Source organism: Podarcis cretensis (assembly GCF_951804945.1).
Source record: "Podarcis cretensis genome assembly, chromosome: 4".
Taxonomy (NCBI): domain Eukaryota; kingdom Metazoa; phylum Chordata; class Lepidosauria; order Squamata; family Lacertidae; genus Podarcis; species Podarcis cretensis.
This window is the reverse complement of record NC_137173.1, coordinates 57,527,685-57,542,228: the sequence shown is the minus strand read 5'-3', so window position 1 is coordinate 57,542,228 and position 14,544 is coordinate 57,527,685. Positions and strand designations below refer to the sequence as shown.

At 42.3% G+C, this 14,544-nt stretch overlaps 1 protein-coding gene across 1 annotated transcript; it reads right to left on the bottom strand.

Annotated features, from left to right (window-relative positions):
• Nucleotides 1–3,484: 3,484 nt before the first annotated feature.
• Nucleotides 3,485–14,527, bottom strand: NDUFV3 (NADH:ubiquinone oxidoreductase subunit V3). The gene is made up of 4 exons (XM_079974727.1): nt 14,371–14,527; nt 10,764–10,857; nt 6,411–7,277; nt 3,485–3,730 (listed from the first exon to the last, which is right to left on the bottom strand). The coding sequence occupies exons 1-4, from the start codon at nt 14,416–14,418 to the stop codon at nt 3,564–3,566; spliced, it is 1,176 nt and encodes a 391-aa protein (XP_079830853.1). The 5' UTR covers nt 14,419–14,527; the 3' UTR covers nt 3,485–3,563.
• Between the last annotated feature and the right edge of the window lie 17 nt (nt 14,528–14,544).

The window sequence follows — 14,544 nt, the reverse complement described above, 5'->3', positions numbered from 1 at the left end:
CTCAACACATAATGCATCTTATTCACTTGCTGACACATGAACAGTTGTAGACACATGCATGCAAGTTGGATCCAGAGATAGCCATGCTTAATGTAGACCTGCTTTTTCATGCAGATGTGGTACATAGTTGTCAACTTTTCCCTTTTCTTGCGAAGAATCCTATTTGGAATAAGGGAATTTCCCTTGAAAAAGGGAAAAGTTGACAGATATGATGTGGTATATGTTGCTGCTGTTAACATTGCTCTCTGGTCTTTGACCGCAATAAAGATTAATTAATAATAATATAATAATAATTTATTATTTGTACCCCGCCCATCTGGCTGGGTCTCCCCAGCCACTCTGGGCGGCTTCCATAAAAACCAAAAATACACTAAAATATCACAGATTAAAAACTTCCCTGAACAGGGCTGCCTTAAGATGTCTTCTGAATGTCAGGTAGTTATTTATCGCTTTGACATCTGATGGGAGGGCGTTCCACAGGGCAGGCGCCACGACCGAGAAGGCCCTCTGCCTGGTTCCCTGTAGCTTTGCTTCTCGCAATGAGGGAACCGCCAGAAGGCCCTCGGCACTGGACCTCAGCGTCCGGGCAGAACGATGGAGGTGGAGACGCTCCTTCAGGTATACTGGGCCGAGGCCGTTTAGGGCTTTAAAGGTCAACACCAGCACTTTGAATTGTGCTCGGAAACGTACTGGGAGCCAATGTAGGTCTTTCAAGACCGGTGTTATGTGGTCTCGGCGGCCGCCCCCAGTCACCAGTCTAGCTGCCGCATTCTGGATTAGTTGTAGTTTCCGAGTCACCTTCAAAGGTAGCCCCACGTAGAGCGCATTGCAGTAGTCCAAGCGGGAGATAACTAGAGCATGCACCACTCTGGCGAGACAGTCCGCAGGCAGGTAGGGTCTCAGCCTGCGTACCAGGTGGAGTTGGTAGACAGCTGCCCTGGATACAGAATTGACCTGCGCCTCCATGGACAGCTGTGAGTCCAAAATGACTCCCAGGCTGCGCACCTGGTCCTTCAGGGGCACAGTTACCCTATTCAGGACCAGGGTGTCCTCCACACCAGCCCGCCCCCTGTCCCCCAAAAACAGTACTTCTGTCTTGTCAGGATTCAACCTCAATCCATTAGCCGCCATCCACCCTCCAACCGCCTCCAGGCACTCACACAGGACCTTCACCGCCTTCACTGGTTCTGATTTGAAAGAGAGGTAGAGCTGGGTATCATCTGCATATTGATGAACACCCAGTCCAAACCCCCTGATGATCTCTCCCAGCGGCTTCATATAGATGTTAAAAAGTATGGGGGAGAGGACGGAACCTTGAGGCACCCCACAAGTGAGGGCCCAGGGGTCTGAACACTCATCCCCCACCACCACTTTCTGAACACGGCCCAGGAGGAAGGAGCGAAACCACTGTATAACAGTGCCCCCAGCTCCCAGCCCCTCTAGACGGTCCAGAAGGATGTTATGGTCGATTGTATCAAAGGCCGCTGAGAGATCCAGCAGAACTAGGAAACAGCTCTCACCTTTGTCCCTAGCTCGCCGGAGATCATCAACCAGCGCGACCAAGGCAGTTTCAGTCCCATGATGAGGCCTGAATCCCGATTGGAAGGGATCCAAATGGTCCGCATCCTCCAGGCGTGCCTGGAGTTGTTCAGCAACCACGCGCTCAATCACCTTGCCCAAGAAAGGAAGATTTGAGACTGGGCGATAGTTGGCCATACTGGCCGGGTCTAAAGATGGTTTTTTAAGAAGCGGTTTAATGACCGCCTCTTTCAGCGGATCTGGGAATGTTCCCTCACAGAGGGAAGCATTCACCACCCCGCAGAGCCCATCGCCCAGCCCTTCCCGGCTTGCTTTTATTAGCCAGGATGGGCAAGGATCCAGGAGACAGGTGGTTGGTTTCACGCGTCCAAGCAGCCTGTCCACATCCTCGGGGGTAACGGATTGAAATTGATTCCATGCAACTTGACCAGACAGAGCTCTAGCACTCTCCCGCCCCGGCACTGCTCCCACGGTGGTGTCTAGCTCCTTCCGAATATGAGTGATTTTATCTGCAAAAAACTTTGCAAAATCGTTGCAGGAGATCTTGGGGTCTTTACAAGGCCCCGGTGGTAAAGGTGGTTCCGTTAAATTACGAATCACCTGAAAGAGTCTCCTGCTACTATTTTCTGCAGATGCAATAGAGGCGGCGAAGAAAGTCTTCTTCGCCGTCGCTATCGCCACTTGGTAGGCTCGACGTTGAGCTCTAACCTGTGTCCGGTCAGATTCGGAGTGAGTTTTTTGCCACCGACGCTCTAGCCGTCTCAGCGATTGTTTCATCGCCCTCAGCTCCGAAGAAAACCACGGAGCTGTCCGGGCTCCATGCAATCGGAGAGGGCGCTTCGGAGCCAGACAGTCAATAGCCCTGGTTAACTCCGCATTCCAGCGGGCCACCAGGGAATCAGCTGAAAGGCCATCAACATGGGATAAAACATCCCCTAATTGATTGATTGACCCTCTAAAATCAATTGGACTTCAGTTAGTCACAATCAACTTGTCTCACAAATTTCAACAGGTCTACTCTAAGCTTGAATAAAGCTGCAGTCCTAACCCCACTGAATTCTATGGGATGTATATCAGAGTATGCCTAGTTAGGATTGCAGCCTAAGCCTGGAGTCAGCTCACATATGGCATCTTGTTTGCTTTCAACTAGTAATGAAACACTTCAAATTAGTCCCACTAGGCCAGAGTTATAGCTACCTAAAGCTATATGTGGCTAGCAGAGTCAACTAGCTAACTTCATATTCTTCTTCATCTTTGTCTACATATTTCTAAACACAAGCAAAAGAAGTTTCATTATATTAATTTTTTTTTAAAGAAAAAATGAAAGTGGAGTTTTAAAAGAGGTTTTTCAAGGGTTTCCAGAAGTTTAGACGGTGTTTGCAGGCTTTTTAGATAGTGTTTCAAATATATGCATTTCACATAAATGCACAATTCCTCAGAACACAACTCCCTGCACGAACCGGGAGTTGCCTGTATTGAAAATGCAGTATTATTTGCCTTATCTACAGTGTTACCTCTGGATGCGAACGGGATCCGTTCCGGAGCCCCGTTCGCATCCTGAGCAGAACGCAACCTGCGTCTATGCATGCACGGGTTGCGATTTGCTGTTTCTGCGCATGCGCGTGATGTCATTTTGAGCATCTGCACATGCGCGAGTGGCGAAACCCGGAAGTAACACATTCTGTTACTTCCAGGTCGCCGTGGAGTGCAACCTTAAAATGCTCAACCTGAAGTGACTTTAACCTGAGGTATGACTGTATTTGAGTTTAGTCTCAATTGATAGGTGATCTGAATGGATTTCATAGGCAGGGATTTTTCCAATAATTTAAGCAATGCAAGTGTGCCACTGAGAATACACAGTGGGAGATTATTGTTAGAACTAGAACCTGATTTTGTAACTTCTCATAGGGGCTCCATGTGTTTAAAAAACTGACAGCCAGCAAACTCATTTGCAGCACTTTAATTGTAACATGCCTGTTCCTTCATTGTCAGAATTAATTTGTTTGTGCATTTCCGCATTTGATTCAATGTCGTGGAGATACTCTCCCAGAGGATGGCTGAGGCAGCCTGAATTTTGCAAGCTGAACGTCATAATCCACAAAGGTGTATGATGTATAATCATGGTGCTGCAGATTCTTGTAGGTAGACATGTCAAATGTTTCTGGAGCAGTTTCAACTGGCGGCTCGGCCTCTATGAGGAGAAAATATACTTGTGAATTCAGAGATAAAATAAACACCAAGTTATTTCTGGCCGAGTCAGATTTCATGGAGATTTCTCTGTCACTGGAAACAGCAGCTAACCACAGATATTTTATGAGAAATCAAAAATATACTATATTATACATAACTTGAATTTGAACATGTAGCAATCAATGCCTTAAGTTACATAAAATAAAAGGTACACATCTAGCTGCAACTGATTTTGCGAAGGTTAGTTTGTTTCTTTTAATATTCTCAGTCAGGAAAACTAATGCCAAGATTCAAAACAGGAGCAGGTGCATGTGAGACTATCCCACACCTGCAATTCAAGCTTTGTTGTTGATTTGTATCACAACCATTCTCACTCTTAGGGACAAGAAACTGTCTTTCCCTGGCAGCAGAAGTGCTGCTGTGAAAAAAAGAAAACACAGCTCAAGCTAATAATAATAATAATAATAATAATACCCTGCCCATCTGGCTGGGTTTCCCCAGCCACTCTGGGCTCACAGCACTGGTCTCCTCTGCACATGCATGTTCTGCTTTGGGATCAAGGGCTCAATGGTTGAATTTTTGCAGATTTTGAAACTACTCCACAGCTTTCTACTTCCAATGGAGTATTCAAAATAAAAGAGAGTTTGCTGTTGAACCTAAATCTAATTGAAACTTTATAAAATTTATATTAAAAAGATATTTGCATTTCGCCTCCCTCAGAGTATTTAGCTCCCTACTAAGTTCACAAAATCCAAAAGATGTTCATCCTTCAATAAACTTCTACAAAAACAGTGCAGTGCAATAAGAACCCTGTCACTGCCATGAAACACAAGGCTGGTGCTCCTTTGCCTGTAACATATAAAAATTCCTAAGGAAGCATCTCCCAAATTGAGAAATTGGAGACTATTATGACCACAACTAGTTTATATGACTCAATATTTTACTCAACATTGCATTCTCATTCACCTGCCTTTAACAATGAGTCGTGTATATTTTTAGATCATTTTTATTTTAAGATATACAGAGTCCCCTCTATGCTCTGTATTATGCCTTGGTCAGTAGGTGGAGGACATAGAAAATGGAAACAGCAGAAAAGCTTGCACCTTGTGTTAGAGAGGCAAAAGATTTTGCGCATAGCCAAGCACTTAACAATGGGAAAACTCATCATATGTTGCAGCTTCTTCCTCTGAAATCAATAGGACTTTAAAATGTTTATGCCCTGTATAGAAACCCACACCATATTTGGCTTTTAGTTACACTGACATCAGCATCAAGTGGTTCCACTAACTTCCACTGAATTACAACTTGACAATTAAATACAGTCTGCTTTAAGGTTTCATGTTTCACCAACCTCCCCTTCCTCCACGCTTAATTGCAGTTATCTCAATTTTTCCTGGGCTACAACCAAGTAAAACTGAAAGGCTCAAAGCATTCTCAGTGTATAGTCTCAACAATGCTTCTTCTAGTCACCACTGCCCTCTCCTGGATACACAGAAGCCTGAACATTGGGAAGCTTCACAGTAATGGTGTGTGTAAAATTAGCACTCAATTAAATAGTTTCTTCCAGAAGGCTTCCTTATTTTTCATTCCATGTAGAAGTCACTTCAACTGGCTTGAGTATTATTTTCTCTGCCTTGCAGAGTGGCAAATTATTGGGGAGAAAATGTTTTAGTAAAAAAAAAAAAGATTTTTAAAGAATAAGATGAGTGTACTACAGAATACAAGACAGAGGAAGAAGAAGGACATGAAGAACATGGTTTGAATGGGTGAACTTATCCAGTCTTTGACATATTGGGATGGGGTGAGGGGAGAGAGAGACAAGAATTGATTTCTTGTGAGGTTTTGGTGTGTTTTGAGACCAAAGGACTCCCTCATAGTCTACAAACATTACAAGACCAAATGTGTACGGGAGTTCCAATATCAGAGATATATTACTAGGGGAGAACATATGAGAAAGGCATGTGCTGTGAATGTCCCTTGTTGCTAACGACGGATTCCGAAGCGATATCTTTGCTAGCCTGAAGGCAGAGCGTCCCCATCATTCCTCTGGTGCCAAAGCTAACTTTGTTCCTTGTGTTTGCATCAGCACAGCAGAGCCGGCTTATGCATCTACAAGAGAACTGTGAAAGGAGGAAAAAGACAAGAGTGGAGAGTACTGGAGGAACAGACAGTCCCAGTAGAAAATCAGCTGTTAAGCCTGAGGGCAAGTGCTGGGCAGGAAGAGAAAGAGACTGCAAAATAGATTGCTCAATAGCTTCATTGTCCTTCTAGCAAAAGTGGAGCAAAATTCCGATTTTGATAAGACAGCCTATTTGAACTCGGCTCAATTTGGCTTTGAAGGACCTCCCTTCCTTTTATCACCTTTCAGTATTTCAGATGGTTATAATCACTGGTACAGAAGAATGCTGTGAAAACATGTACTGCTTTCTCCCACCAACAGTCTAAAAGCCAAGCAGGAGAATCAAAGAAAAGAAGACTGGAAGCGCAAAGAACTAGACAAAGAACTCATCAGCAAAGCAGAAAAGTCTGCAAAAACAACTGCATTAAGCTCTAGAAAAGAGCAAAAGAGATTCCAGAATGTTTTCAGTAATGCCAGTACTCAAGAGTACAAGATATTTGCTCATAAACAGCCCCCAGCCCCCGCAGCACATCAGTGTAGAACAAACAAGATAAAGTGATACCCTGTACAGCGCTTTGTTGTTCAGTCTGAACTCCTGCTTCCAGGGCAATCTCCTCCTTCACTGTGGTTTCTGCTGCTGGCACTCTGCCATCCAAAACCTCTCGTTGTGGCACAGCAGCAGTTCTTCCTTGCATGTCAGTCTTTTGTGCCTCCATTGCCACACTTCCCCCCTGTCTTGGCAAAGTCAGATTTTGAGCTGCATCTTGTTGAGGCACTGACTGAGTTCTAGACAATATACTTGAAGTTGCTCCAAGGGGAGATGCTTCAGGGGGAGATGCCTCCAGCTGCTTAGCTATGTTTGTTGGCCTCTGACTCTCTGCAACTTTTGTTCCAAAGTCGGTGCTCTTTAAACGAGCTTCTTCGTGTCTTCGGTTTGTGGCAGACTTTGACAAATCTGACCATAACAATTTGTCACTGGTTGTTGTCTGATGCATCTCCTTTTGTTTCATGGGGCTTTCTGTGAATCCAGGACTATAAGGGAGCTTCTCAGCTGCTTTGCCTTTGACCTGCTCTTGGGGAAAGTGTTTTTCGCTTGTTATCTTTGCTTTCTTTGTTCCATCACCAGAAGAGGGGGGATCTCGACTTGGAAATGATACTTTGGTTTTTATGGTATCTTTGAAGGCAGAATCTTCCTCATCAGAATCAGAGCTAGAATCTGACTCAGAGCTTGAGGAAGAGGATGTCTCTTCATCTCCCTTCTTCTTCCCCAAGCCTGCTGTTGAGGAAACAACAGACTGTCCCTCAAGAGAAGGAAGCTTTGCTCTCTGAGGAAATTTTACCACAGTTTTCTTAGCCAAGTATTTCCTCAGATCTTCATCTTTTAATTTTACAGCAGCATCAGGTTTAGTGTTAATTATCTCACCTTTATCTGCAAATTGTGGAAAAGAAGAGACAGCCTTTAAACGACATTCAACTGTTGTTTTCACACACTCCTTTGGTGCCAATTACATCTACAAAATGGCAAAGAACAATATCATTTTGGAATAGACTGCTTCAAACACACCCATTAATATGGAATTCTACTTAATAGTTGTGAAGTTATCTGGTATAAACACCAGTCTGGAAGCTCAGTTTCCATTATTACACGCTGCATTTCATACAAAAATGTCAAAAAGTGTCCTTTGCTTGCAGAATTCTCTCACAGGAACATGAAGGTTATTTCCTCCTCTTTGTGCCATGCTGCCTGTGAACATCATTTCATCAGAAATGCTCTGTTCCAATCTGTGAAATGTGGATGAAAACACTTTCCTATCTCCTCGAGTGCATTGTGAAGAGCACACTTAGCAGTGTGAAGAGTATATTTAGCAATGCAGTATCTAAGTACCTCAACTACATTCAACACATTTTGTGAGAAATTTATTCAAACAAACTTTCAACAGCAGCAATATAATCTGTTGGGAGTGCAATCCTCCTATTTTATGGTTTTACATGGAAAAGAAAACATTTGCCTTTTCCAGTATTTGTTTATCATGCAGAATGCATATTTTGCCTTTCAGTGGTGCCTCCTGGAGTAGGACCTTCCCTTGTATTTAACATTCAGAAGCATTCTGCCTTTATACACAGCAAGTTTAACCACCATTTATAAACCTATCCTACAGCATTTAATCTATTCTTGTTAAAAGCCACATCTGTATTTCTTGTGGCAGTGAATTGCGTACATTGATTATATGACAACCTCTTGTTCAATATTAGAAATACTCATCAATGAAAAAGATGCAGTGCTTATGCAAGACCTTAAGAGACAGAAGAAAGATTTACTAGCCAAGACTCCCCTCATATGTTTTGCAGACTTCATGATCTAGGAAGTGCACCCAAGATTTCTTGAAGAAAAGTGGAGGGCCACATTTTCTTTTGACTCCTCTGTAATGTTCTAGGTGCATTTCCTTGATTTGTTACCAATTGTCTGAGCACCAATTAATCACAGAAGGTTGTATTTTGGAATCAAGTATTTAATCATAATGCAGGGAATCAGTATGTTTGGATCTTAGGAACAGTAAAATTAATCCTATTCTAAGTTGTTCTTGCACCAAGAGCACTTAACAGAAACCTTAGCAGAGAGTGCCAAAAGACATTAAATAAGCAAGACAACATAAAACTAAACCAGAGTAGTATACATGCTATGAAGTTCAGACAGCTAAGAAAGAATGAAATCATCAACATGAAAATGAGAACTGACCATCATTAAAGACTGGGAAAAAGAGGACAGTATTTAAGCATGGTAGCAGAATTATTCATTTTCAGATTATTGATAAGTGAAGTTAGCGTTGAGAAAATTAATTAGGGACTGAACAAAACTTGTAACTTAAAAGTCAATGGCCACATTGCAGCTACTTTCTAAGTAGCAACACTGAGAGCACCACAATTCTCCACACTTAATTCTTGCACCCACACATACTCCTCAAGTGCTACTGAATTTGCTCCAACTGAAGAATGATCATTGTCATTGATAACCAGACTGATATATTGTAAAGTGGTTTTCACAGAGCTTTTAAGGATGCAAAGCACAAGGGTGGTATGAATAACAAAGGTGCTTACACTCCTGTCAGAGGAAAATACTAGATATCAAACTATCATTTTCAATTCCATTAGCATCAGAAAAGCAACATCTGTGTAATCTGTTTTTATTTTCCATGAATGACACTCACGAGAAATTGTTTTCCTTCATCAGTGCAAAAGAACAAGTATACTGCACACTCTTCAATCTCTAGAATATGCAGACTACTCCACCACAGCATGAGGAGCCCCAGGGGAAAACCAGGATGTGGTTTTTTCCTGTGTCAGTTTTTACAGGTCACTCTAACAAATTTGAGGAACCAGGAATAATAAAAGGTATAATAATTCATTTCAAGGAGGCAAGACAGGGAGTTTACAGCCCAAAGACATGTACATTTAACAGGACAAGAGTAAATTTTTAAGAGTGTTAAAAGAAGAAAGATACATGTCAATGGTTTGTTGCACTTTCCGAACTCTAAATACTCTTTTGTATGTTAAGATACCCTAGTAATGACAAGTTAATAGTTATAACAGAGTCTGCAAGAACAGAAAGTTTAGCCAAGCACAGCTACTAAAAACACACACAAAGATTACACAAATAAGCCTGGATTGTGTGTGGACCCTGCCGTTTGTATGCAATCAGTCTAAATTCAGTGGGCAGTAACATACAACAAGGAAAATGTATTAAAAAGCTTAAATATACTGTGTCAAAGAGAATCAAATTAAGGTATTGAATTTCCCTAAAGTAACACTTAAGAATGGCAGGTGAGACTACAGGAGTGGTACCAATACCTTTCTCAAGTTGCAGACTAGAAAGTGATTTTGTTACTGTTGGTCAACTTGAGTTCACTATGCATGGAGAATTCTATCAGCAACTGCTAATAAACAATCAAGGAACCCAATAGTAGGGATTTTCCAACCAAATGTGTAAGTTTTATATGTATATATTCTGAAACCTATTTTAATGGAGATTGGATGCTGCATGCAAAGGTTTCACATCTTACCATGTTTAATAAAACAAGCCCACTCATGTATTTCACAAACAACCATGTTTCATTATTCCCATACATTGTCTCTATCTTCCCTAAGAAAAACACTGCTGAGGGACTCCCAACATTTTGACCATAACCTTACATTTACTGGAGCTGGTAATGCTGTTAAATATTCCCCTGAAATGATTTTAGGCAAGGCATGTGATGTAAATTTACTGCAAATAAAGAAAACTAAAGAAAAACCCAATGAGCTGCTGGGAATGGCGTTGATGCAGTGAGAAATGTGAACTTCATTGGGTTGGCTAATTTCCTTGTGCTGTGCTTTCCTGTCATCCATTTGTTAGAAATCATTAAAGTCTATAACAGAGATGAACCTGGCCCTCCTGGAGCTGCTGGACTCCCAACTCCCATCAGTCTCAGCTAGCATGGCCAATGATAAGTGATGATGGGACTTGTAGTCCAGTATTCCTGTTCTAAAGGCTAATTATAGAGAGTGTTTCCCTAAAATATCTGCCTTCTGTCTATTACACTGAAATTGTTAACTGGAGTTTAATAGGTTGACAGCTGCAAGTATTGCTGCTTTGAATGTTTTAATCTCTTAAAAGATGTTAGAATAATCCAATTATTTTAGAAATAAACCTTGATATTTTAGGTGAACAACTTGTGGCATGCAATCTTTAAAAGTTGCTATACAAGTCCTCTACAGAATACCTAGAATATGGTAACAACCACTAGATGTAATTTTAAAAGTCTGAATCTTAACATTCTGCGGACCATTAAAACTAACAAACTTTAATCAATATTGTTAAAAATGTTATGCAAACCATCTTATAACTTGCATAATTAACAAATAAGAAAAGGTACCTTACTTTTTTTGGAGACTTTCTTATCACCCCCTGGTTTGGTGCAGAGAGAAACAGCAGGAGGTACATTTCGAAGCCCCCATGCTTGCAACTTAAAAGTCTGTAAAAGAATTAGAAAGAAGTCAAAAATCTGTAATAATTAGAAAGACATGATTTAATAATGTCATTTATAATTACCCAGGCTACAAAAAGTATAAAGCACAACGTAGACAAATATGACTAAAAATCAGACATATATGTACAGCAGTTGTGATAAAACAGACCATTCACTCCCTGCAATTCGTTCCAGAGCATAAACTGTGCAAATTAAGAAAACTATGAAATCTGAAATGTTGTCTAAACTAACAAAAGCCTATGTTGCTACATGTATACCCATTTGTACCAACAAGTATTCACATAGAACATGCACAAACTTTTAGAAATATAAAAAGACACCCTTACTCTCAAACTATTCTTACTTCAGGTCCTAGGCATATATATAAAATGCTTATGCACCTGTACAACTATACCTAGTTTTTTCCAGCCTCACTTAAAGGGGCATACGTTTGGTACAAGTAAATGGACTTTACTTTCAAATAAGGGTTTTGACACAGCTCTGTGCAGATGAAACAGGTACAGTGCATATAAATGCTTTTTTATTATTATATCTGGAAATGGTTACAGATGCCTTGCAGTTAAGTGGAATGTTAAAACTTGGTGCTAGCACACTGAAGTGTGCTTCTTTCTCCTGCTCCAAATACAGAACTGATTGACAAGTGAATGTAATGTACAATTTGGGGTGTGGGTGGGAGAGAATGAAGACAACAATATACACCTTCTGCATCATTGTGAAATATTACATTAATGTAGGTTAACATCTAATAAAGCCACCATGCCTTTTACCTGGGCTGTAAGGAGCTTTATTATTTTACCAGTGAAGAAATTACTGGTAGTCTAAAAGTGGAAAGTGGCACCAAACATACCTGAAGAAATACTCACTGCAGAATTTATAGCCTTATACAACTAGAAGATTTAAAGCCTGCACCACAACAACCTATAGTTTATAGCACCTGTTAAACAGGAATATGAACACAGACTAACCATGTCAGTACTTGCACTACTACTTCTATTATTTGGTTTGTTGACTGCTTGTTACTCGAAGGTCTCCAAGTGACTTAAAATTCTGCTAAAATCACAAATATATTATACCATAAAACAGAGCAACCAACAACAAACCCCATAATAGCCACAGGAAGCTTTGGCAGCATACTAATAACAAGCAATATCGTATTAGTCTGTCAAAAGTCTGGTGCCAAAAAGATGTCAATGAAGGCTTCGGTGGGTAGCAAATTCCACAGATACAAAGCCAAAACTGAAAAGGCCCTCTCCTTTGTCATTAACCTCCCTCAGAAGGGGACCTCAAACAAAGATCTATGGGTCTCTCGTATAGGGAGAGGCATTCCAGAAGATAATGGAGTCCTGAGCAGGAAAGAGCTTTGTATGTCAAAACTGTCAGCTTTGCCTTTGAGCCAGTGCCAACGACTGGGCTCAACCTCTTCAGCCCCGACTGGGCCAGACGAGATGGGAAAGCATTTCCAGAGACCTTCCACTGCAGGAAGCAGGTCTAAGTGCTGTGGACTCACAACTTAGTGCTGTGAGCACCAAACTCAGTTCCAAAAGTCAGGGGAGCACAGCAGAGCATGAACCACATGAACGACAGCTCTGAAGTATAACTTCTTTTATTCTCTACAGCTACTGCATAAACTAACTAAAGACTAATCGGAGACGCTGGACTGCATGAGTGTTACAGCTGCTTGAGCAGTCACCTTATCTATATACAGATAACACTCAGACTCCCACAGGCTGGAGCGGAAGAAGCGATGAGCAAAATCTGCCCCCTCCTTTCTGAAACATTGTCAGCAGATTCTTGCAATGGGAGGGGTGAAACATCCTCAAAAACCATCACTTTGAATTGGGCTTTGAAGCATGCAGGCAGCTAGCAAAGTTGGAACAGAATAGGTGTTATATTGTCTGATCTTATAGACAAATTCATGGCTATGTTCTCTCTCTACCGTCAGAGGCATTATGCCTCTGAATAACAGTTGCTGGGAATCACAGATGGGCAGAATGCTGTTGTGTTCATGTCCAACTTGCAGCCTTCCCTCAGGATGCTGGACTATAGCTGCGCCTCTGGCCACTGGCTTGATCCAGTAGGCATTTCTTATGTTGCCTCAAATCCATCACCAGTTGGCCAGGCACATTCTGAACTAACTCAAGCTCTGAACATTTTCAAAGGCAGCCCCACATAAAACATATTGCAGAAATCCAGACTTGAGGTTATCAGAGCACAGATTACTGTAGCCAAGTTATCCCTACTGGATAGGTTTGGAAGTAGGCCACTAGCCTAAGCTGATGGAATGAACTCCATGTGGCGATGTGTGTGTGTGTGTGTGTGTGTGTGTGTCACACAGTGTTGAGTTCATAGTTGGGGGTTCCATTGAATCTACTGCTGAAGCACAGGTGGTGGTGGGTGGTGGTAAAGTGTCTGCATCTGGCAAGAGTCCCAAGACAGAATGTAGGAGGAGGTAACAGGCACTCAAATAAGGCCCCTTGGGAAGTTTAAGATTTAAGGTTATAAAAGCAAGAGCACATAGTCAGATGATCTATACTAGTTAGGGCTGTTAAACAGCATTAGGTAATGTAGGATGAACTCTCTTACTTTAAAAAGTTAGAAATATATTGATTGGTCAAGTCAGGGTCCAGAAAATCCATCTAGACCTGCATTTATTGCAAAAAATCACAGTAGGCACTATGTGGCCCAGGAGCAATCAGGACTGGTTCATCCAATCCGTGTTCTAGAAACAAAATGCAAGCACTTGTCCCATGAGTGAGGGCTAGGGTGTCAGCAAAGCAGCCCTCAGTGAGGTAGAACAATACAGCAACAGGCAACAGCAATTATGTGATTTTTCCATCTCTCTCCCTAAATTAATGAAAATGTAATTTGCCAAGCACGCTCTAGTCTGACTTACAGTGGTTCTCCTGCTCGCCAACGCCTCGGGAAAAGTTATTTCCTGGCTTTGCTACCAGAGATCCTTTACCTACACATGCCAGACTGAATTTGAGATCTTTTGGATGCAAATGTTGGGCGTTACCTCTGAGTGACGGCCTCCTCCATTCCATATCAATAAAAATAAATGATAGCATGAGAAGCCAAAATCAAAGAGGCTGCTAAGAGTTTGCCCACTGCCCTGCAGGCTTTGAAGTTACAGCTAAAACCCTACTGCAGGCTTCCTCAACCTCATCCCTCCAGATGCTTTTTGGGACTACAATTCCCATCATCCCTGACCACTGGTCCTGCTAGCTAGGGATCATGGGAGTTGTAGGCCAAAAACATCTGGAGGGCCGAGGCTGGGGAAGCCTGCCCTACTGCCATCTTCTAGGGAGTAAGTACCACTGAAATCAGCAAAACTTACTGACAAGGAAGAATGCACTGACTCAAGCTGCACAACCCGGAAACGTCAGGTCGAATCCTGACGCACACAAGGTCTGTCCACGGACACAAACATTATAAACGGCACTGTGGCGACGGAGCGGCCAGCCCGAAAGCGCCTCTCGGATCTTCACCCTCGGTTACCTTGAGCACGGCAGTACGACCGCAGGAGATTAGCAGAGACGTCGCCATTTCGGCGTCCCACCCAACCTCGTCCCTGCTGCAACCTCCGCCCACGGGGAAAAGGTCCCTCCTCTGTCAGGGGTCTTGCTCCGCCCACATTCTCTGCAATATCCAATGAGCAGCGCTCTCTTGCTG